The sequence below is a fragment of the Brassica napus genome, chromosome C5, assembly GCF_020379485.1.
Source record: "Brassica napus cultivar Da-Ae chromosome C5, Da-Ae, whole genome shotgun sequence".
NCBI classification, from domain to species: Eukaryota; Viridiplantae; Streptophyta; class Magnoliopsida; order Brassicales; family Brassicaceae; genus Brassica; species Brassica napus.
Genome location: NC_063448.1, coordinates 13853555 through 13877739, shown reverse-complemented (window position 1 = coordinate 13877739; position 24185 = coordinate 13853555). Strand labels below are relative to the sequence as shown.

The 24185-nt window shown below is 32.3% G+C and overlaps 2 protein-coding genes across 2 annotated transcripts; one reads left to right on the top strand and one right to left on the bottom strand.

Annotated features, from left to right (window-relative positions):
- The first annotated feature begins 4971 nt into the window (after nt 1-4971).
- LOC106400120 lies at nt 4972-9256 on the top strand. Its single transcript, XM_013840525.3, has 2 exons — nt 4972-5613; nt 7577-9256. The coding sequence occupies exon 2, from the start codon at nt 7798-7800 to the stop codon at nt 8635-8637; it is 840 nt and encodes a 279-aa protein (XP_013695979.1). The 5' UTR covers nt 4972-5613; nt 7577-7797; the 3' UTR covers nt 8638-9256.
- Nucleotides 9257-17140: 7884 nt separating this feature from the next.
- On the bottom strand, nt 17141-19860 carry LOC106401946 (transcription factor TGA3). Its single transcript, XM_013842568.2, has 9 exons — nt 19603-19860; nt 19115-19315; nt 18946-19032; nt 18805-18864; nt 18654-18731; nt 18523-18586; nt 17975-18246; nt 17665-17898; nt 17141-17585 (listed from the first exon to the last, which is right to left on the bottom strand). The coding sequence occupies exons 1-9, from the start codon at nt 19606-19608 to the stop codon at nt 17433-17435; spliced, it is 1155 nt and encodes a 384-aa protein (XP_013698022.1). The 5' UTR covers nt 19609-19860; the 3' UTR covers nt 17141-17432.
- Between the last annotated feature and the right edge of the window lie 4325 nt (nt 19861-24185).

The following is a 24185-nucleotide window of genomic DNA, read 5'->3' as shown; positions in this document are numbered from 1 at the left end:
TAAATTTTTTTTCTGCCCCAATCTCCCACTCATCACAGAGTTCACTTCAAGGTGCAATTCATTTTGTTATTGCCTTAAACAATTTTTAATGTGTGGTCAATTAAGTTGGCGAGGAATTCCCCAGTTCCCACGACAAAACATGGATCAATGATAAGCAAGTAAGCTCAATTGGAGATCTCAACATGTTCTTCTCCAACACTACCGACCAGGTTCCTAAAAACATTCCAACACAATTTTCAATCTTTTCCCTCCTTAAAAGTATAATAGAAAATAAAAAAATTATTTCCTCTCGGTTACACATAGAAAGCTATTTTATATGCAAAGCCCGGATTGTTGAGGTGTTGACCCAAAATGGCTGGTATTATGTCTCATGCTCTCGCTGCAACAAAAAGCTAGAAAATTCTGTTGCATCTCTCCGCTCCAGGCAATGTGTTATCTCCAACGTCACGGGTGTTGTTAGGTGAGAACTATTCCCACTCATTTAAAAAAAAAACAACTCGCTATTTCATGAATTCCGATCAGTAATGTTATCGTCCATTACATGTATTGTGTTGAATTATTGGTTGATGATGGAAATAATTATGCAACTTTTGTGGTGTTTGACAAGGAGATGCTTAAGCTCACAAACCAAGATGCAGCTACTATGTTTCTCGATCAGTTTTCTATTTCTTACTGCCCCCCCACATTCCAGACATTTGTAACAATCAGTCGAACCTCTAATATACTGCAGGTCAATAGTAGAGATGGCAATCATGGATCTGGACCGCGGGTCTGGCCCGTAAAGGACTGTCGCGGGACGGTATTGGAACAAGGTTTTCTAAGCACGTAAATTTGCGGGCCTCGCGGGACGGGTCTTTTTGGGACTCAGCCTTTTGCGGGATGGGCCAAAACGGGTCATGCAGGATTACATGGACCCGCATTTTTTTCTCATTTCTTATTTTACCTGAAAAAATGAGAAAGAGAGTGAGAAGAAAGCGATTCTTGTGACTTTTCCCCAAGAAAACACAAGGAGTTCCGACGATGAGGATTCGAGGTCCGGTGATGATGATTCGAGCTCCGACGATGACGACTCTAGCTCCAGTGATGACGATTCGAGCTTTCGTGGTGTTTTGATTTGGTTTTCTCTTTTTATTACACACAACTATGAATTGTTTTATTGCAATGTGATATTTCTTGTTTAAGTTGATTGGTTTTGTTTTCAGTACCTGTGAAGTTGTGTTTTTCTTAAATTAAATTTGGTTACAATGGTGCTGTTTAGGAGAAAAGTTAGTTGTATATCACGTCACTTATATGATTTGGCAATGTGATTCACGATTTTTTTTTGCAATCCAAATAATTAAAAAGAGAGATGGTTTGTTAAAGACATACAACACTTGAGCCAAATTATTACAAAGACAACAACTCAATCAGATTAAAAATTAACAAAAGCTTACGCTGATAAGAAAAGAAGGCTTTTAACTAAGAACACCAGCACAAACGGAGCTTTGTGGCATTGATTTTGATAAGGCTTTAGTGAAGTTTAATGAGCTCTCTTCAACTCTCTTACAAAACTCTTCTACTAGAACATTCATGAAAGAGTTGTAGCAGGCGATTTGATAAGAAGGCATCCCGCGGGACAGGCCGTCAAGGCCTATATATTCTGCTGTACGGGTTTGGATTGGAATTTTGAAGACCACAACCTGCGCGGGACATGCCCGCTGTGACCCGCTCGACCACTAACCCACCGCGGTACGGGACAGAATGGAATGGGTAAACCTGTTTGACATCTCTAGTCAATGGTGGTGTTAGCGAGAAACTTCCACAATGCATTGCAGAACTTGGAAGGAAAGAATTTATTTTCCATATACGTGTCACACCATTCAATTTCACCCCAATCCACCGAACATTCACCGTCTCTGCAATCAGTCACACTATCAACACCGAGGTGTTATAGTATATACTCATGTCAACGTTTTGATCTGACTCAATGTTTTAAAAACCACATCTTTACCTATCTCCAGAACTGCAAGATCAATGAAAACCCATGTGTTGACGTGAAATGTGAGGAAGCATCCGCTTCAGCTTCTGCCATCAAGATGTCAACAGCTGAGGTCAAACAAGGTGGACGCAAACTCCCACGTCAGTGAGTGTTTGAAAGGAATCAAAACGTCTTCCCCAACCTTGCTTCCTTTACTTTCACAATTTTAAATTTACTATGCATTTTCTATTTCAGACTTTGCAATATTTTCCAGCTTTTTAAGAAATCCATTTCAACAATGTACCTCACACGAGGATGACTTTTTTTTTACATTTTAATAGTTCCAAAAGGGTTGACGTAATATTAAACATCGTCATTTTTAATAGAGAACATGTTATTTGCATGAAACCATACGCAGATAAACATCCAGTATATACGCATACCACCACTTTTACTCTCCAAATCAACAATTACATTTCCATTTAAAAGAATTTTACACATTACAAGTCTCAACTAATATGAATTTTCAAACCTCTTCACTCTTCTTCTTCTTATAAATCTCTTCACTCTTCCTCTTTTGTACTCCACCACCATCAACATTTTACACTACAACACCACAAGTATATCTAACATCCCCGCGCTTGTGCGGGGCTCCCCCCTAGTCTACATTATAATGAGGCACTTTGCTCACATCAGCGTGCCACGTCAGCGTTTTGTGGGTTCCACTTTTAAAAACTGTGAAAAAGTGTCAAGCCATGATTCGAACTCGGGTTATTGAGATATAAACACCAACATTTATACCACTAAACAAAATGATACTTTGTACATTGATGGCAGAAACTAATATATATTTATGAAGGTCGGAAACCCTTGCTTCTTGGGCTTCCTCTGAGGACCGGGCTTACAAGTGTATTATGGGTTTCATTTTAAAATGGGATTCATCACGTTATATGAAAAAAAACTCAAGTTTGCAACAATTATAGTTTTCTCATATTGTAAACTGTCGTCGTTTAACATGAGTTAGGGTTATTGTCTCGGACAAGTCTGAGTTACAAAGTTGCGCCGTGTGTCTGTTCGTAATTTATTTTTTCACTGGTGAACTCTTCATCTCCCTATTTTAAATCGCTTGAACATAAATGTTCCTGATTTGTAGCCCCTCTGTAAACCTTATATATATATATATGATTCTCATTTTTGATGAATCCAATCTGCATCTCCACAAAACTCATTGATTCCTCTTAGCTTTAACCATCTTCTAGAAAATGTTTTTCTCTGCCTCTCCAGTTCCTCAAACCAGCATCCCCGGCGTTTGTCACTCAACCTTTGAGTCTCTCCGTCTTGGTCGTAGTAGTCTGAGCATAGCCTATGGCCTCCTCCGCTTCTGGGATTCCCTGAACTTCAAGAAAGACACTGAGTTTATGGGAATCACGGTTCTCTTACTTGATGAAGAGGTAAGTTAATCTTCGATCTATCACACTTATTTAAAATAACTGTTTCTAATTTATTTCTTGATTCTTTGTTGAATAATATTATTTGCAGATTCCTTGATTCATGGGTTTATTCCGCCAGGCGTGCTAATTATTACATGCCATCTTTGAAAACCGGTTCCATTGTGAAAGACGATCGTTGTGAGGTTGCTAGGTGCTCAAGCATGTACAAGATAACTGATCATTCATTCCTCATTTGTTTCATCTCACCAACCATTATTGATGAAGTCATCACGGTTGCTCCTGAGATCAATCTCCAGTCATGATTAGACTGTTCGACAATCTCCAAGTGATTGCGAACACATACCTAGAACTCTCAGATATATTATCATATTGCATTTGGGTTTATATTATGTTTTGATATCATAACTGATATTTAAACTCACGGATGTAGTTGGACAAATCCATTCTGTCCAGGGCTATGACCTCACCAAAAAAACAACTCGAGTCGTTCTTCGTCTCCTCAATGATCTGTAAGAAACAATCAACACACAATTCTCTTTATATTACTGTCTATAGTGTGCTAACATCAATAAATATTTCCTACCTAAGATCTATGGTCATCTATTTAGCTCCCTTACTTATCAAACTAATTTTACACAAACTTTTATTTTACAGTTTAAAAGAAACCACAATAACCAAAACAATCAAAACACCAAAAACTAGAATCCCAAAAAGATGAATCATTAATGATCACCTCTCTTTTTTTGTCTAATCTTACAAATAAACTTCAAAACAAATATACCAAACCAATCACCTCAACTAAAACTTAACGACACATACAACGAGTCAGCTAAACAAATACAAACTACACGGCCAGCTATTTAACAATTTACAAACTTACTTTCGTAGATGCTTACAAAGAAGATGAAGACGACAACCAAAATCAGTGAAATTACCTAACAAAAAAGCAGAGTAAGTTACGAACTCTGATAAATACAACTAACAATGAGTTTTGTTTACATATTACCCATCAAATAAAAGAGAAACGAACACAGCCACACCAAAAGATACAAGAGACAACCCGACATACACAAAGGCGGCAACAATATCTCCACATGCTCGCTCCTCTTGTCTTATGAAAATAGCTTACATGTTTAATGTCAAATGAGAAATACATAAATTCATTTAAAATCCATAGAGGTCCAAATACTCAGAATTGTCACTCATTTTATAGTTATTTCTACAAGGATTCATGTATTTGTTTTAAAGGTCCGGTAAAAGCAACAAGTTTAAAAATAATAAAAAACAGAACATAATAAAAATAATAAAAATTATTATTTAATACACACAACTTACACAACTAAACTGAAGAAAAAATATCTAGAAATAAAAGGTACTCTCAACAACTTTAATATAATTTATGTACTTTCACATTACTAACACAATTTTGTCATTCATAAGTGGAGAACAATGCATACACAGTTCATCATCACAACTCTAACACTATAACAATAAAAAAAACTTGAAAAATAATGATCAACCCAAAACGCAAAATTCACAACTACAATAACCCTAACAAATATTGAAATATAACAAGAAATTTATCTACGACTCCGCGCTTGCGCGGAGGCAATGCCTCTAGTTTATATAGATAGACAAATAATTAAGTTTAAATCATCCTTCAAATAAGCTTTTACATAATTGCAATTTTAATTGGATTCCTCTCCAAAAATTATAATCTTAACCCATTTTGTAATTTATTTTTGAATTTCTGTCATTGCGGCTATATCCTTTGGATGAGAAACTATGAAAGATAAAATTATAAAATTTTGTTACCACGGACATGCTGTAAAAATTAAAATAGTTAAAGGTCTTATATATATATCCATAACCCCGAAAATAAGGAAATAAGGATTTACAGCAGGCGAGAGAGGCACGGCCGACTTGGTTATACATCCTAATCTTAATTCCTCCGACTTCTCCTAACGTTAAGCATTAATTTCTTTCCTTTATTTTTTAATTCCAATTATTATTTCTTGATTATCTTTCCTTAATCCCAAAAGATTAAAATTAAAATTGATAGTATATATCTTATCGAGATTCCGTTTCGACGAATTAAATTCTCGTCTGTTTCGTTTTGGGTCCGTGTATAAGAGAACAAAAGTTCGCGTACGTTCATCCTTCAACCTCAGATAAGAAAACTCCTTTGCTTATGCATGGATAGAGGTAATTAATTACTCGATTTATTTCTTTAAAATTATTGTATCTCCTTAGTCATGTTTTTTTTTCATTTTAATCTTCACTTTCAGTCTGTTTCATGTTTGATCATTATTTCATTTGATTGATGATATACGACGATTCGTTTGAAAACTGTTAGGGTTCGTTTGGTAAGATTTTTTATATCAATCTCTTTTTTTTAATGTCAATCTCAATGATTCGTTTGTATTTTAGAAACGTTAATTCCTATAAACAACATAGGAACCTTCGTGAGTTTTTTTCTTCATTTCTTGAACATGGGTTTAGATTGTTGTTTGAAACTTTGAATCTTGGGAAAGATAGTTTTTTTTTTTGCAAAAATTGGGAAAGATAGTCGCAAAAACCTTTTTAAAAAATTATGGGAAAAGTTTGTTCGATTTGACCAATGTGGTTATGATTTTTTATTTAACTCAAAATTATAAACGTGTAGCTTTTCTGTTTTTATTATTACGTTTATAAAACTTTGGCAACAGATTTTGGCTGTTTTAGCTTCTCGTTCATTTTTACCGTTTATTGGTATTTTAAAACAATTTTTTTGTCAATTGACGTCTTGAAGATCATAACTATTAGTTCTTACTATTGATCATATATTTCCACTTGTTTAAATTACTTCATTTTCTTAAAAAAAGTTTGTGTTTGTTATAAACTTATTCTGATATTTCAATTTGATTTGCCAAAATAACTTGGTAAACACATTCTATCATCAATACTATTAAAGCAGGATCCTATTGTCATAATTACCTTAGGGGCATGTTTCCTTCACTAACATTGCATGTTTCATTAAGGGCAATTAAGTAATATTAATAACAAATCTATATTGGGTCATTATTTTTGGATCCAACCCAAATCATTTGGGCCTATTAAAAAATCAGATTCAATTCTCACCTTTTTTTTTCCTTTGGACCATTGAGTCCAAGTTCAAATAATTTTTTTTCAACTATTCTTAATTATTATTTTTTCCTTTTCTTAATATAATTTAAGCATTCATAAAAATAATTGAATTTTTTTATTGAAAAGTATAAATCTTTATTAAAAGTATATAATTTTTTAATTAAAATATTAACCCCATAATAAAATTAATTTATCAGAGTTATACCAACTTAATTCATTAAAAAAATAAAGTTTAATTTTTTTAACATAAATAGTCATTTAAAATGAAATACGATAAATAAAGATAAAATTTTTAAGTCTTTTATAAAATAAAATACAAATGTATGAAAATGTGACATTTACTAAATATTTGTCAATTGAAAAAAAAAACAAAAATAAACCCGCGCTTTGAAAGCGCGGGTCAAAATCTAGTTAATAGTTATAGCTTAACTTTATGTAGTTATACTTGTTATTTTTTGGTAAAAAAATATCTTAATTGCTGCATCATTTTTGTGATCTTATAAAATATTGGATAAAGGATTTTTTTTTAATTTCAATAGAAAATTTGTTGGAATTTTAGTCCTTTAGCAAGCTACAAATGTATGATTATAGATTTGAAGAATGTAGAAAATTCTTAAAACTTCAATTTAGAAAAAAATATTATAAGTACAAAGAGAACTTTGGCAAGCTAAATTGTTTCTAAAACATAGTTTACATTTAAATAAATAAAGTATAGATGAATTCTATTCTTTGAGTGATATATAGTGGCATATATTAATTATGCTATTTTGAAGAAATTATCAGTTTTTCTTATAAATTGTTTATAAAAAAAGTTTCAAAATAGACTATATAATCAATATGTCGTATATTTGGACATTTACTCATTTGTTAACCGAAGAAGTTGATTCATTGGATAGAAAAAAGGTGTGGATGGATATATAGAATTTCTAAGAAACCTCCAGAAGCTTTATGGTTTATAATTTGGTGATGATGACATATTCGCTGGAGAACAGTTTTATTTGGGTCTAATATATATACATTTCATTATTTTTTCCATTGACAGGAAAAAAAACATTGAATGTCACAGATTCTCAATAATATCTCAGAGACCATCCCTTCGATGATGTCACAACCTTCACATAGCTGTCTTCCTATTTAAAACCTCTCCATGCAACTCTAGCATCCCATTAAATAAAATAAAAACAAAACCCACCAAAAAATCATTTTGTTTAGGTTTTGTATTTTATTTATTTTATTTCTTCCTCCTCCAACTCATCCTCATACATGGCTTCCACTTCTTCATCTGATCAGTCTCTTTCCATCAATTCCCATCTAACCTCACCTTTATTTACGTCATACATGCTTTCACGCACGTCATCTTCTTCATCCGCCGTCGGAGACTACATCGGGACAGAGAGCTGCTTCGACGTCCTTTCCGCCGATGAAGAAAACGACGTTGTCTCCCCACAGAAGCCTTTGAACCGGTTTCGTTATGGAGGAAGGAGGAGGGAGGAAAGAGAAGCTAGAGCTGCGGCGGCGCGTGAGATTCCTCCGCCGATACCGCTGCTTGCTCAGACGGAGAATCTTCTCCCGCACATGCCGTGGGTTCTGAAGCGTGTGGTGACGAGCGACGGGAGGCTTATCCTTAGAGAAGAGAAGGTTCGTCATCACGAGTATTTCCGTGCGCATAGATCCAATGGTCGTCTCACTCTCCACCTTGTTCCTCTTGACGACGACGTTTTCGAACTTCCCCAAGAGCCATCTCATTACCCACCTGATGATGTTGATGAGCATGATCACGAGTGTGATGGTGATGATGCTGATTATCATCACGAGGTGAGAGATGATTTGGATGATCTGGCGGATAATGTTGATAAGAATGTTATTATTACTATCCGTGATGGTGAGGATGGTGTTGTCCGTAATTATGATGATGTTAAGGACAATGTGCATGGTGGTAGTGAAGAAGAATATAGGAAAGCTACATTATCGGCGGTGGTGGACGAGACGGCGGTGGAGAGCGGAGGGATGGTTGGAGGAGGAGGAGGATCGCCAAGAGGAAAGTGTTTGAAGTCATGTTTTGTTGGTATAAGAGCTCAAGAGATCCGACCAGTCCTTAGTTGATTAATTATTGTTAATTAGTTTTTTTTTTGCGGAAAACAAATATTACTGTCGCAGAGAGTTTAAAGAAACAACCGGCTTAGATTAGAGTAACCGGCTTAGATTAGAGTATGAATGTGAGAGGGTTTTCTCATAAGATAATTAATCTGTTTCAGAGTGTAATCTATCTTCTTTGAGGATTTTGTAGGTTATTTAAACATCTTTTTAGTGGGTTAATAGTTTTGTCGGCACGTGAGTGATGTTTGTTTTGTAAGTTTGAGTTTATCTGGCCGGGTGAATACTACGAGAAAGAGATACACTTGTAAGAGAAAATATTTCAAATTCGAATCGTAATCTCCTTTTAGAGGATATTAAGGATAATATTCGAAAGATAGAAATGCAAAAAAAGGGAAGAGAAACATTACAGCAAATATTCGATATACCATATGGTGCAAACAGCTAATATTGTTTTCATTTTTTTTGGAGAAAATTGATTTTGACTTTGCTTATATATTGCTTCAAATGTAGCGATCTCCAGAATCTATCTATCACTTCAAAAAAAAATCTGCGTTCGTACACACGATGCCATTTTGAGAAAAAAAAAACCATTGCTGGCTACATTAAGTATTGTCTATCACGTGACTAACCATGCAAACTAAACTAACGTATACTTAATTATATGAAATATATGTTATGAATGACAACATCCATCAACTTAATGATGTTATGTGGTTAACATCACGAGTTTAGTTTCATTCATCCAAAAATTGATGTTTATGTCAGAGACCGTTTAAAACTCATTTCATCAATTAAAACATGACGGACCTTACCATAATTTAACTAAAATTAGATTTTAACCAACGTTTTAAAAGCGTAATAATATTTTTAACAAAAATCTAATTTACAAAATCAATATATTTTAACATTTTTGATTAGTGTTTTATATTTTAGTGTATTTGAAAACATATAATTAAATTAATTTTATTTATATTAAATATGAAAGTTATATAAAAATATTATGCAATTTTATTTTTTAATTATTTTAATCTCTTTTTTTATGAATTTTTAATAAAATTTATGTAATTGGTTTGATTGATGGGCTTTTTGCAAATATGACTCAAAACTTGAAGTCAAACACAAAACTAACCCATATTTTTTTTAGAACTTTGACTTGCCCATTTCACCCCCAAAGTTCAGATTATTCACGAAAATACCATCACTTTTTTTTTTGAAAATGTATATTTTACTCTATCACCCTTATCTTCTTCAAGTATTCACAATATTGTCATTGCCATCAATACACCAACCACAATGAACAACCAATTTGAAGCTATTAATGCACCTAAAAATCGATTTACACTATTTCTTTCTCAATTCTTATGCACCAAAAACAACATCTCTTTACTTTCTCTCCATATTCATCCAAAAAAAAACCCAAGATTTTGATTCTAAAAATTTTATGGTTCATAGAACCATTGAAGCTTACGATTCTTGGTGGGTAACTTTTGTTTGAGATTTTGGGTGCTTGGAAAATATTTTTGTGTGCTAAACAACTTATCTCATGGTTGAAACTATGAAATTAGTTTTTTTTTCAGATATGTTCGTCCAGACAACTTACATATAAGTTTGGCTGTAGACGACTTACATAGAAGTCTTCTGGTCAATGCAGAGGTTAATTTTGCAATTGACTTTCAAATGTGTTTTTCTAGACGACTTACATGGAAGTCGTCTATTTTTGTTTGTTAAAAAAAAATCGAGACGACTTCCATGTAAGTCGTCTAAGGTAAACGGGTTAGTTTTGCATTTGACCGGATTGTGTGAGAAATTTGACTTTTCCTAGACGACTTACATGTAAGTCGTCCAGTAGAAAATTAAAAAATCAATATTTTGTTATACCTAGACGACTTCCATGTAAATCGTCTCAGGTTAGTTTTGCAATTGAAAAATAAAACAAAAAAATATGTTTGTCTAAACGACTTACACGGAAGTCGTCCATTAGACGACTTCCACGAAAGTCGTCCATGATTTTATTCCGAGATTCTGGTCAAACTTTGCTTATCTAGGACGACTTCCATGTAAGTCTTCGGACGGACGACTTCGGTCTAAGTCGTCTAGAAAAAAATAATTTTTTTTTGCTTTATTTTTCAATTGCAAAACTAACCTGAGACGACTTACATGGAAGTCGTCTAGGTATAATAAAATATTGATTTTTTAATTTTCTACTGGACGACTTCCATGTAAGTCGTCTAGGAAAAGTCAAATTTCTGACACAATCCGGTCAAATGCAAAACTAACTCATTTTCCCTAGACGACTTACATGGAAGTCGTCTCGATTTTTTTTTAACAAACAAAGATGGACGACTTCCATGTAAGTCGTCTATGTTAAAAATCAATTGCAAAACTAACCTAAATGGACGACTTCCTAGAAGTCTACCAGACGACCTCTGTGGAAGTCGTCTGCGTCAATGTTTAATAAACTTTTATTTTATCTAAAACTATAAAGACTTTTTAATTTTTTTTTGTTAATTCATGTATATTAGTCAATATTAGGGTTACTGAATGAAATTTATAATTTAATTGGTGATATTTATAAGGTTACCAACATTTAAGCTTAGTAAAGTTTCTAGCTAATTGAGAAGACTTCCGTGAAAGTCTTCTACATTAGTTTTTGTAAATTTGTTAAGTAACTTTAAGATATATTTATTTAATTTTCAAAAGTGTTAAGTAACTTCAAGAATATCAAGTAACATGGTTTAATGTGTCTTCTCAGATCATAAGATATATATTTTTACTTATGTATCTAATGAAAGTGTTCTAGCTTTGAACTTATGTAATGGTTTATCTTTTGTGAATTTGACTAAGTTTTCTTGAGAATTCTTGTCCCTTAGTTGTAATAAATTTGATTAATTTTTTGTGTTATTGTGTTTTGCTATTGAAGTTGTATCAATGACTTCAATTATGTCAAGTACTTTTGGCAAGATAATGTCGTGGAAAATGAACATATTTACCAAACTTTTTCATTAATATCTCTTCAAATTTACAAAAAAAAAGTCACAACTAAAGGAGTACACATGCAAATCACAAAACAGACCACAAACAGAACTATTATAGATCATTCCTCTACAAAGACAAGCTTAGACACCACTTGATATAGAAGAAGACCCCGTCAGAAGACTTCCTGGAAGTCGTCTGGAAGACTTCCCATAAGTCTTCCAAAGTCTGATCCAGATCTGAAAAACATGTATATCAAATCCAGATCTGTAAAATCTGTATATCATATCAAAAAACGTTTAAATGACTTAAAACAGATAAAATGAGTGGAAAATTAGATATAAATACTTTTATAGAACACACAAAATACACATCCAAGTGGAAGATGAGAACCATCTGATTAAAACATGCAACAAAAAGATAGATTAGTGAGAAAGACATGAGACAAAAATAAAAATTCATATAAAGTTTAGTATTTCAAGTCAAAAAGATTTGAGTGGGTTTGAAAAGTTTCAGTTTGGGAAAAAAATATAAATTTTATGCAACAGGAGGTTACCAAATGAAGAAAAATCAACATAAGAATTTACCAAAACGCTCAGATCTATTATGAAAGGGAGACATGGAAGAAGACTCCCTCAGAAGACTTCCTGGAAGTCGTCTGGAAGACTTCCTGGAAGTCCACGACTTCCAGGAAGTCGTCTGGAAGACTTCCTGGAAGTCGCCAGGAAGACTTCCTAGAAGTCGTTTGGAAGTCTTCTAGCCCAGAAGTCTTCCAGATCTGAAAAACCTCCATATCCAAATCCAGATCTGAAAAACCTGCATCTCCAAAAACGTTCAAATGGCTTAAAAACAAAGAAAATGAGTGGAATATTAGATAGATCTACCTTTATAGAACACACAAAAATACATATCTAAAATTATTAAATCTACCTTTAAATGAGTGGAAGATGATAACCATGTGATGAAAAACCTGCAAAACAAGATAAACTAGTGAGAAAGACATGAGACAAAAACAATAAATTGATATAAATTTTGGTGTTTATAAGTTCAAAAGGATTAGAGAGAGGTTGGAAAGTTTTAGAATGATGAACATACAATTTTTGTTGCAGCCATTTGAGAGGAGGAGAGAGAATGTGTAAATGTTTTTTTTTATATATAGAGATAAAAATTTCAATAAGGTTAAATATTTTCGATAAGAAGACTTACTAGACGACTTACTTGTAAGTCGCCCAGAAGACTTCAATATTTTTAGCGGAAAACTAAAATATTTTTAGCGGGAGTTAGAAGACTTCCCAGACGACTTACATGTTAGTCGTCTAGACCCCAAACATAACCCCTAAACTACATTAACTAACTAAACACTTCATAAAATCAAATTACACTTAAAAAGTGTTTTTTTTTGATGAAATGTTAAATTTATTGATCATCATGGAAAAGAATAGTTATGTACAAAATGAATCTAGAAATCCAAAATCTTTGCTCTTTGCTTCTATCCTTACCCAATATGGGCCTCAAACTTAAAAGTGTTTACTATACACAAAAATAATCACATGTAGATAAAAATTTAATTTTTCAAAAAAAATTTAAGCTTTCCAAAATCTAACCGTAAGAATACATACAATACTACAACATATGTTGTCAAACCCTAGACCAAAGAATATCATGATTCACTACTTTCACTCATCTATGTTGAAAATGATTCAATTTTATTATATCTTAATTTATATCACTTAAAATTGTTTATAATTACATGATTTTAATTTTTCGCTTATCAAAATATTTTTTACAAAATTTATAAATTATTTTTAAGATCAACTATACCAGACGACTTCCGTGGACGTCGTCCAGAAGACTTAACATAATCTCAGAAGACTCAGAAGACTTAGCGGGGATATATCCGTAAAAATGAGTTCTGTTTTTTTGTTTGGTCACAAGGGGCTGGCTGTAATTTCACAAGGCTTTTGGGTTACTTTTGCATTTGATTCAAGTTTGGGTATACTTTTGCAATCAAAATCAAGTTTTGAGTCATATTTGGTAAATCCCCCTTGATTAATTGTGTGATATATACTTATTTGATAAATTTTTAATTATAAAACTGACGTTAATTTATTAACTTTCACATTTTATTTGTTTAAAAACATATTTGATGCCAACTTAAACCAAACATAATCTCGCATATATAATTATTAGTTATATACTTTTAAGAATAAAAATAATCTAAGAATAAGAATCTAATATGAAAGTTTTACTAAATTTAAATGAATGAAATTTTTTTTTATAAAATATAAATAATATAATTCATTAATTTAATTAATTTATGTTAAACAACAAAAAATGTTAGAATCAGTGAATTGACATCAAATAAGTTTTATAATAAAAAAATTGATCAAATAAGTATATATCACACAATTAATCAAATGAATTATAGAAATTATATTAAAAGTTAATAACAAAACAAAACAAATAATTAAAAAACAAAACAAATAATTAAAAAAACAAAATTAAATAATATCATATATAACTTTCATATTTAATATAAATAAAATAATATAATTATATAGTTTTCAAATACACTAAATAAAAATGTTAAAACACTACTTACCAAAATTTTATAAAACATATTATTTTGTAAACTATATTTTGTTAAAAAATTAATTACGCTTTTAAAACACGGGTCAAAATCTAATTTTAATTAAATTACTGTCAGGTACATCATATCTTAATTGATAAAACGAGAAATTTAAGTGGTCTCTGACATCCACATCATTTTTTGGATGAATGAAATTAAACTTGTAATGTTAACTACTTAACATCATTAAGTTGAACGATGTTGTCATGCATAACATATACTTCGTATAGATAGGTATACATTAGTTTAGTTTGCATGGTTATCCATGTGATGGCCAATACTTTATGTAGTCATCAATCATTTTTTTTTTTTTAGAAAGAAACAAGAGTACATATTTTTTTTATTTTCTTTACGAATAACTGAAATAAGAGTACATATCTATATAGTAAATAAATGTACTGTAATTTTTTAAATTATCGAAAAGAGAAGCCAATGAGGGAGAATAAAAGGTACGGAGAAAAATGCAAGTACAGCTAAGTTAGAAAGATAAAGAGTTTCCCGATGAAGAAGAAAACTGATGTTTAAGACACAGTCTTCTGTTCTGTCTTTTATTCAGTTCCTCATCATTGGTCTTTCCCACCAACTGGTCTCTTGTCTTCTTTTCATCCCCGGTTTTCTCTCTTTAACCGGTCTTCTTCACTCCATAATCCTCTCATCAAATAACAATAAAATTCAACTTTCCTGGAAATTCGATTAATTAACTCCTTCACATTGTTAAATTTTCACATACCTAAAACCCCTAATTGATTGTCATAACAAAATCACATTCAAATTGTTACAAACTTAAATTAGAACTTAAAAGTACATAAGTACATGTTGGAGCAAAGAAAGAAATCCGTAGAATTATAAACAAATTCTAATTACTGTTGGTGTTATACTCAACACTAATCGAGATCATTCGTGATTACTCCCTCATATAGATTATTCTTAGAGCATCTCCAAAAAGACTCTCTATTATAGAATTTTGCAAACTCTATATTTGAAGTTTCAAGGTGTTCTTTTCCAAAAACAAAACTTCAAATTTAACTTCAAAATTATTTATAATTTACACTATACTCCTTATATTTGTCATAATTAATATAAATCCATAAAACTTTTGTAGATAAATAGCACATATATAAAATATTATAGTAATATTAATTAATAAAATATTACACTAAAATATAAAATTATAAATAAAAATACATAATTAAATATTAAACAACAAGAAAAATACCACATTATTACATAAAATTATTTTAAAATGCTCTATTTTCGGTTATACAAAATTTGTTTGGAAAATATTTTAAGAGTTCTGAAGAAAATTTACTAGACTATTAATGTTGATGTAATATTTAAATTTGTGTAATAATTATGTCCTCATGTATATATCTTCTAAAAAAATTTATTAAGTTTCTTTTGTAATATTCTTGTTGTCTAATTCTACTTTTAAAATATTATAAATCTTATTTTTATTTTTTTTAAAACTTCTATATGTAAAATTTAATTTATAGAAATAAATTTGAAATATTTAAAGTATACAAAAGTTTTAAAGATTAAAATTATTGATGAGAAAATACTTAAGAACCATAAATGTGATGTATAATTAATTATAAGGACCAAGATGCAAATACAAAGATGAAACTTCAAATTTAGAGTTTTATTTGAAGTTTCACTTCTTAAAACTCTAAATTTGAAGTTTTGAAGTTTTTTTTTTAGAGCAAAAAACTCTATATTTGAAGTTATAGAATTTCTTTTATGCTTTTATTGAAAATTTGCGTCTTTGTTCTCATAATTAAAGGTATGTAGTTTGTTTTTATTTGAATTTGCATGCGCCAATTATTTGAATTTACGTAAAACAGTATTGTAATTTGTAAAGAAGAGTTTTGTTTTCCTGTGTTGTCTTTTGATTCAGATACGGAGATTGGTTTGGAACCAATGCATGCAGTTGGTCGTATAGAAGCGAAGGAGCTGTTAATTTGGTTCTTACTTGCACTGGTTCCTATGCCTCTTTTGTTAGTATTTTTTCTTTTTTTTTCCCAATCATTATCTTGAATCTTTTCTTAATCTGATCATCTTTTTGTGAACTTGTTAAGAATGACTCTACGTATTAAACATTCGATTCAAAGTATTAAATTATCAAAAAAATTGTTAAAATTGATCTAAAATATTTATGGTCATCTAAATCTCAAAATCTGACCAGTTGGAAAAGACTATGAGAATACACAAAATGCCGAATGATGAGAAAAGAAAATGGAGAACACAAGTAATAACCCTCTTACAATTTACTCCCTCCGTTTCTTAAAAATAGATGTTTTGGTGTTTTCACACATATTAAAAAAACACATTAATCATGCATTGTTTTTAAAAATGATCAAATTCCAATGTTTTTTAACCAATAATTTTTCAATAAATTCAATTAATTTTATTGAAATTTGTAATTTTTGTATAGGAAATATAAAAAAACTATCTTTATGAAACAAATTTGTTTTCTAAAACTTTTATTTTAATGAAACAGAGGGAATATAGCTTCTTCTGGGGAGAGGTTAATGAACTTGTTTCTTGCCCAAAAAAAGGAGATTTTCGGAGTTTGTGTTTGTCAAACATGTCATGAGACCTTAATTGGGTCATAAACTGTCAAAATCATGGAGTATGTTTCCCTCTTCATTTCCTTTCTCTTGTCATCATGATATGGAACAATATGCATTTTGGTATGTTTTAAAGTGGTCTTGGACTCAACAACTGTTATATATCAGTTGCTAACCTTTCATCCAACACCTTATATTTTATCTATCCCTTTGAGAGAGAGATATCATACTCTGCATGCTGAGACCATTGTTGTAGGTTTCCCATCACAACATTATGACAAACTTTTAAAGCTTTTTTTGAGATGTGTTCTGAAGAGTGAACTGAAGACTGTGACATATAAAAGGTAAAAATTCGTAGCAGACTTGAGGTTTACATTAAATACAAATATTAACATCTTGAAATGTTTTCCACCCAAATTTACACCTTTATTCATTTCACTAACGAATTCATTTAAGCAAAACCAAAAACATCAATGAGTAAGATGATGCTCTAATGGAGAATCAATCACTCTACTACATCTCCAGACACTTTCACTCACAGATAGATAAACAAGTCCCTAGCTAACATCATTGGAGGTTTGACTCGTCTTCCTTGTGCTTCTCTTCTCTTTGTTTTGACTCCTAAAACTTGTTTAAGTGCGTTCCCGTGGACGAGCTGCCCAAAGAGAGCTCAGCGCACGGAGCCTGTGGAAGTACTCTCCTAAAGCGAGCAACCCTCGAGCAGCCTGCCTTGTCGTCAAGATCTTACTCATTTGCTGCAGTGTCTGCTTTCTCAGATGATCCGCCTGTTACAATACAGAGGTTTCGGTTGAGCCAATATCAAAACACTGAGCAGACATGAAGAAACATGGGTACGTGTGTTACCTGGTTCACAAAACCCTCCAATGCCTGAAGATTCTCCATAGCTGAAGCCATTTGAGCTCCGTGACTCACAGACTCAACAACTCTTATGTCAACTGCAATGTTTTCAACCAACCCCTGCTGAAGTTTATCCAAGCCTTGAGAAAGAGCTTCCTCTGCCTGCTGAGACGACTGTTGTAAGTTTCTCACCTCCAAGAGCTGCTGATCGGTTAAAGGCTCAATGTACGGCATCACAACCTGAAACAAACAATAGTGAACACTTAGAACTGTGTTCTAACGAGTGAAGAAACTGTAACGTGTAAAAGAGGTTTACATTTAAGAGCTCGGAAGGGCGGAAACCTCCAATCCACTGGAAGAAACGTTCGGTTGAAGTTCGCCACATCCCGGATATCAAGAAGAAGACATCAGCCTTTGCAGCATCAGCTTTCATGCGGAAGAGATTCGCGTAGTGGTTTAAGCAAATGTCGACGAGCATTTTGAGCTCAATGTCGCTGATATGCGCTTGGAGCGCTGTTCTAATCTCACTCACTCTCTTGTTCTGTTCTTCTAGCCAGTGTGTGTATTCCATCTCAAATGCAGCAATTCCTTTTAAAATAGTTTCATTAGAGTCATGAAGCAAATGCTAATATAGTTTTTTTTCCCATATATTAAGAAAATCATTTAAATTTCTACTGTACCCCCTCTTTAATACATTGTTTTGATTATTTTATTAGTTAATGAGCTAAAAAATGAAGGATAAAAATAGAAAAAAGCTATAAAACATATTCTTTGAAAATATAAAACCATACATGAAACAAATTTTAAAGTCTACAACACGACATTTAAAATGAAACTGAGGGAGTAGTGATATCAAACACCAACCTGTGTTCATGGTCCCAGCTGGTCCAAGATAACTAGAATCTGATGAATTGCGTACACATAATCCCTGTAACAAAGTCGCTTAGTCGTTGATATGAAACACAAAACCTTATAAAAAGGAAGTTTGAGCTCACCTGCTGCCTAGCTCTTGCAAGTTCCTGCTCGAGCTGTGATAACTTTAACCTGCTTTCTTCTAACTGCTGGACATGTGCCTAAAGGCAATATACATAACTCTTTTATAAGCCTTTTTATCTCTCTTTATTACCAAAAAGGACATGTTCTTACCTTCTTTCTCAAACGGCTTTTGCGAGCAGCCTCTCGGTTCTGAGCCAATCTCCGTTTCATCTGTGCATGAAGAGTGAGCAAACAACCCTCTAGTTCTTTATCATTCCCTTATCGAAATGCTAAAACTCTTGTTGTGTGTACCTTATCATTGATTTGGTCATCGTCCTGATCATTGTTACTAGAAGGTTCTGCTTCAACAGAGTTATTATACAAAGAAGTATAGTTCGCCTGCGTGTAATTTAAGTAACCACTAGTTTTAACAATCAAGTAAACATGAATTTGGGAGTAAAAAAAGGAATATAATCTGAACCTTATTGTTATCATCTGCGTCTGCTCTAGCATCCACCTCAGGAACTGTGGAAGAACTCGGATTGTTGTTGTTGTTCTGATTACTACTACCTATAGTGTTGAAAGCATTTTCCCAACCAGACAACTGTTGGAACGGTTCATACATCCCCATCTCTCTCAATGATATAGCTTGTGTAGTAGAAGAAGAAGATGAGCTCATCATCTGTAAAAAAAAAAAAAAAACAATAAATTACAAACTCAACCTTAAAGAAACTTCTCTCAAAGGCACAAACAGATGATTGACTAACACAACCATAAACAGTACAAGTTCTGCATCAAATATTAGTTTTTAGCTATTAAAGGTTGAAACTTTTATAACAATAATAAAAGACCAAACTCCTCAAGATTGAGCCTTTGAGCAAAGATAGCCACAAAGTCAGAAAGTTACAAACTTTGACCAAAAAAAAAGAAAGAAGGAAACTGTAAGCAATAATTGTAAACAAACCAAACCTCCATCGACAATTCATCACGAAGACGAGATACGAAGAGTGAATCTCTAGTTGAAACGCATTGTGGGTATATTCCAAAGAGACGAAGCTTAGAGGTGAAGCGTACACATCAATGAAAGGAGAAGAAGATATTTTTATTTATTTCCCTTTTTTTTATTTATATTTATCTCTTTGGTTTGATTAGTCCTACGAGCGTAAAATAATAAGCAAGTTGAAGTAAACGAGCGATGTACGACAAAAGCTCTCCACCGTGTGAAAAAACAAATCGAGTGACAGAAGAAAAGTCGAAATTTAACGTGCGCTTGTGTGTCTAAAATGCGCGTGAGATGACGTCCCTCGACACGTCACTTCTCCAGAGAATATTCCACATTTTTTTTGTTAAAATTATTCGTCTTTAAAATAATATATAACATATAGAATCTGAATCCAATTAGACATTATTATGTTCGTTTCCTGCTTGCATTTGAAGAGAGAAAACAAAACTGCTCAATAATGACATGTGATTTACACTGAAAAAAATCATATTTAATAAATTTATATTTTTAATAGTATTGATTAGATTTGTCGGAAAGTCCTTTAGTCCAAATTTTATTGTTATTTTAATTCCAAAATTGAATAACTTTTCTTATAAATTAGGTCGCGTTTTATGGAACACAACACAAATTGTGCAAGATTAATGCTTTTGATAATTTTAATTATTTATTCGCTTTATTAGTAAGGGTCTCCATTAGTTACCACTCCCTTGGCTTTGTGAAAAATAATTGGACCTTTAATGACCTACCCAGCTCCAAAAGATTAACACTTTTATTTTTAAAAATTCTTTTTTTAGCCTAATCATAAATTCATTCTTTAATCAGTTTGGCACCACTTGTCCAATAATATCTATGTTTCTACAGAGAAGCATGCTGGTAAAGATTCATATTTACAGTATAGCTTTCAATCCTTTGAATAAGATCCCTTATTCATATTGGTCGATAGCGAAACTACATGAACATATTTGTTTCTTCTAGAACTTTAACATTAGGGTTTCTGACTTGACGTACTTTATCTTCCAAATCCTGAATTAGGTTAATCCCCATTTCACAGTTTTGATGAGTGTTACAAAAAAAAAAAGGAGAACGAAATAGACGTTTTTCATAGATACCCCAACCAAATATGGAGATGTTCAAGAGCAACGCAAAAGGTCGAGTGAAGTTGGGCTTAGCTCATAAAGCCCGAGTAAAGTTAGGCTTAGCTCATAAAGCCCTATAAGATTTGCTGATGTTCTCGTGTACCAAGTGCACATGAGAAGGGCAAGTTGAGCGGCGGCTCACTGCCACTGGCGTACCAAAAGCAAAACAAATGCCAAGATCAATAATTTCTTTTAATATGGTGTTAATTAGAAGCTAGAACGTCAACTTCATTCAAAAAAAAAATTTAAAACGTCATCAAATCGTCTCTGATGATTGAAATTACAGAATAAATTTCATAACCATTGAACTACTGAAACGGTTCGTCACGGTTACGTATGCACCAAGTTTTTAAACGAGGTCATTATTAGCTATAGAAATTTTAGTACTCTAAATAGTAGTCATAATTTTGATGCATTTTGATCTCACCCATTAACACGTTAATAACTCGTGTAACCAGAGCTCACATCGAAAAAATCTTCATAAATTAGAAGTATCAAATCTTGATCATCCTCATACTAGCTCCTTTATATACCTCAATGGCGTTTAAACTGAATTTTGACGTCATCTGAACTTCATATTATTGTTATAATGTAGTAACTAGCTTTTGGCCCGCGCGGGTGTTTGTTCTTCAAAATCATATATTTTAAACTTCTGAATATTCGATAAATTAAGTTGTTTATACTTATCAAGTTATTAGATTCATATGTTTTTCAGGTTTGACATTGGTGTGTTTTGTTCAATGAGATATGTCTTCATTTACAAGTTATGAGATTATGTTTTTCTTTTATTGTATTTTTATTTAGTTTATTTGGTAAATTAAACAATAAAGTATGATGTAAAAAAAAACAGTAAAGTATTAGAGGTTTAAGTATACTTGTGGGGTTTATTAAACTATATTATAAATATTTTGTTTATAATTTGAATATAAAGTTCAAAATTTTTATTGAGTTTTTTAAACAAATACATTGTTTAGACAAACCAAAAAAATAATGAAACCAAGTTACAAAAACATTAAAAAATAAGACGAATGTAAAACAAAAATAAGAACAGATTTTTTTTTAAAAGAAATTTAGCAAACCTAATTAATGTTATTAAACTGGAACATTTTTTACTTAAAAAGTCAGTACATCGTAAGGGATATATTCCAATAATTCAAGTCATATGTGTATATTTAATAAATCTATTTTATTAAAATAGGAGTTAATTTATTTGACATAAAATATTTTATTTGACGTAAAATATTTTATTTTGAAAAGATTGATTTATTAATATAAAAACATACTATTTTTTTAGTTTATAAATAAACACATCAAAAACAGTTAATTTACACATCAAAAACAGTTAATGTAATTAAAATTACTAATTGTGAATATGTTATATAACATATTATTTTGATTAATTTAGTATCTAACCACAATATGAGCAACCAACAGATTATAAACAATTAAATTTTTTGATTCATCATAAATGTTATATACTACAAATCGAAAACAAACACCAATATGGATGTATGTATGTGGTATATACTGTTTTTAATGGCCTTTAACATATAATTTTACCTCATTTTAATCATTTAGATTGCATATTAGGTGTGTATATTGCATTTCACATGCATAATTTCATAGAAAGGGATTAAAGTGCACCCTTGAAAAGTTTGGGGCAAAATTGTGAGGTTATTCTTGTGAATTTAGTAGTATTGGTGGTAAATGTGAAAACAGCAGAAAATTTAGGTACCAAGGTAACAAAATTAGAATATTCACTGGGTCTGTATGGCACAATTGAAAGATACGGGGTTGATTTGAAGGATGTTTTCTTAAATTCCCAAAGCATTTTGTCCATTTGAAAATAATCAGAATGCGAGGGACCTAAAGTGAAAATTCGGAGAAGCTAACCATTGGAATGGAATCGAGCTTTATCTTCGCCGGCGGCAGCCATGACGACAGAGCAGAGACACGGAATGGGGCTGTAGACTTCAGACGCATTGTGCAGCAAAGGGCAGAGATGGGATTGTGGAGACCATAGAGGAACATCTCTCACGCAGGCTGGACAAAATTAATAAACCTTTACAGACAAAATCAGTCTACGTGAATCATATTTTAGAATTCCAATATTTTCAGAATTGTTGGAAGGTTCTATAGCAAAAAGAGAAGAAGAAAACGTATCTACCCGTTATGTTCACATCTGGTGTATTCAAAAAAGAATTGTGATTTAATAATTAAACAAAACGACTGTGTTTTAAGGGCAGTGGCATAAATATGTAATTTTTGTGGAAAACTCACGACTAAGTACTATTTGTACTTCCCTTTTAATAGATTAGATGTTAATATCTCCTAAGGATTTATTTACCGGCTAGTTCCGAGTCTCTTGAGATCAGGGAGAAGCCTAAACATCATATAGGTCTTTGGCCCGGGGTCATAATTTTTTTGTATTCTCTATTGGAGTGATCCATGAGCTTTTAACCAAGATATGCATAGAAGTCATGTTTAAGCGTTCGAAGATGAGTGTAAGCATTTCAATCTAAGGAACTAGGTTAGGTTTTTTCTTTGTTTCGTCAAAGAGATGTTGGATTAGGTTATACATGAAAGTGTTATGTATTAAGCTATAAAACAGCCAATATATAAGATGTAAATTCCATCACAAAATTGATGCTTGTAACATGTTCTAACCTTCAATTATATTCGTGTACCAATAATTTGAATATCTGGAGAATCAAACCCTAGATAGGGTGGAAAGAAGTACACCGACACGATTCCATAAAACAATTAGCTGTTTATAATATACACACCATATTTAATCCAGCTAATCGTCTGCTGTTCAGTTATTCTAACAAATATCTGATATTTGTAAAATCCACAAAAATGAAAATACTATTTGTCTGCCACATTTAGTTATTACATCAAATCCAGATGGTATCAATGGATTGAGTAGATACTAAGCTTATCTAAAATTAAAACAAATAATTACGTAAACATCCGGATTTGCTACGGGAAGGAGAGATGGTGGGTCTGAGAATAAATTTCAATACATTACTAACTAGTAACTACCCAACATCCCTAGATCTTGTAACATGGACCAAAAAAAGAGAGAAAAACTTCCCGATTCAGGTTTTTTTCTCTTTCTAAAATCTTTTTTCGCTAACCTCTCTCTACCTCCTAAAAGTCGCTGCTTTTCTTCTCCGGCGGTGGTGTTGGCCTCTGTGCCGTCGTCGTCGCCGGCGGTCGCTTCTTATCCGTTCTTCCTATGTTTTTTTGCCATTGTTTCCTTCCTCTGTCCACTCTCCGCCTTACAGTTGCCCTCGAGTCTTCGGTTGAGTTAGGGTTTCGGATCTGGGACGCCGGCGACGTACCTTGGCGAGGCTGTTCTTCTCTGGTGTAAAGGCGTGGACGGTGTGACTTTTAAGGAACGGTGGTCG

What these genes read in the sequence shown, in the direction of transcription:
- LOC106400120 (XM_013840525.3), top strand. Translation starts at nt 7,798, where the DNA reads ATGGCTTCCACTTCTTCATCTGATCAGTCTCTTTCCATCAATTCCCAT.
- LOC106401946 (XM_013842568.2), bottom strand. An exon ending in ACGCAGATGATAACAATAAG is followed by an intron (nt 19,033 to 19,114) that starts GTTCAGATTATA and finishes AATTACACGCAG; the next exon opens with GCGAACTATACTTCTTTGTA. An exon ending in TTGCAAGAGCTAGGCAGCAG is followed by an intron (nt 18,587 to 18,653) that starts GTGAGCTCAAAC and finishes ACTTTGTTACAG; the next exon opens with GGATTATGTGTACGCAATTC.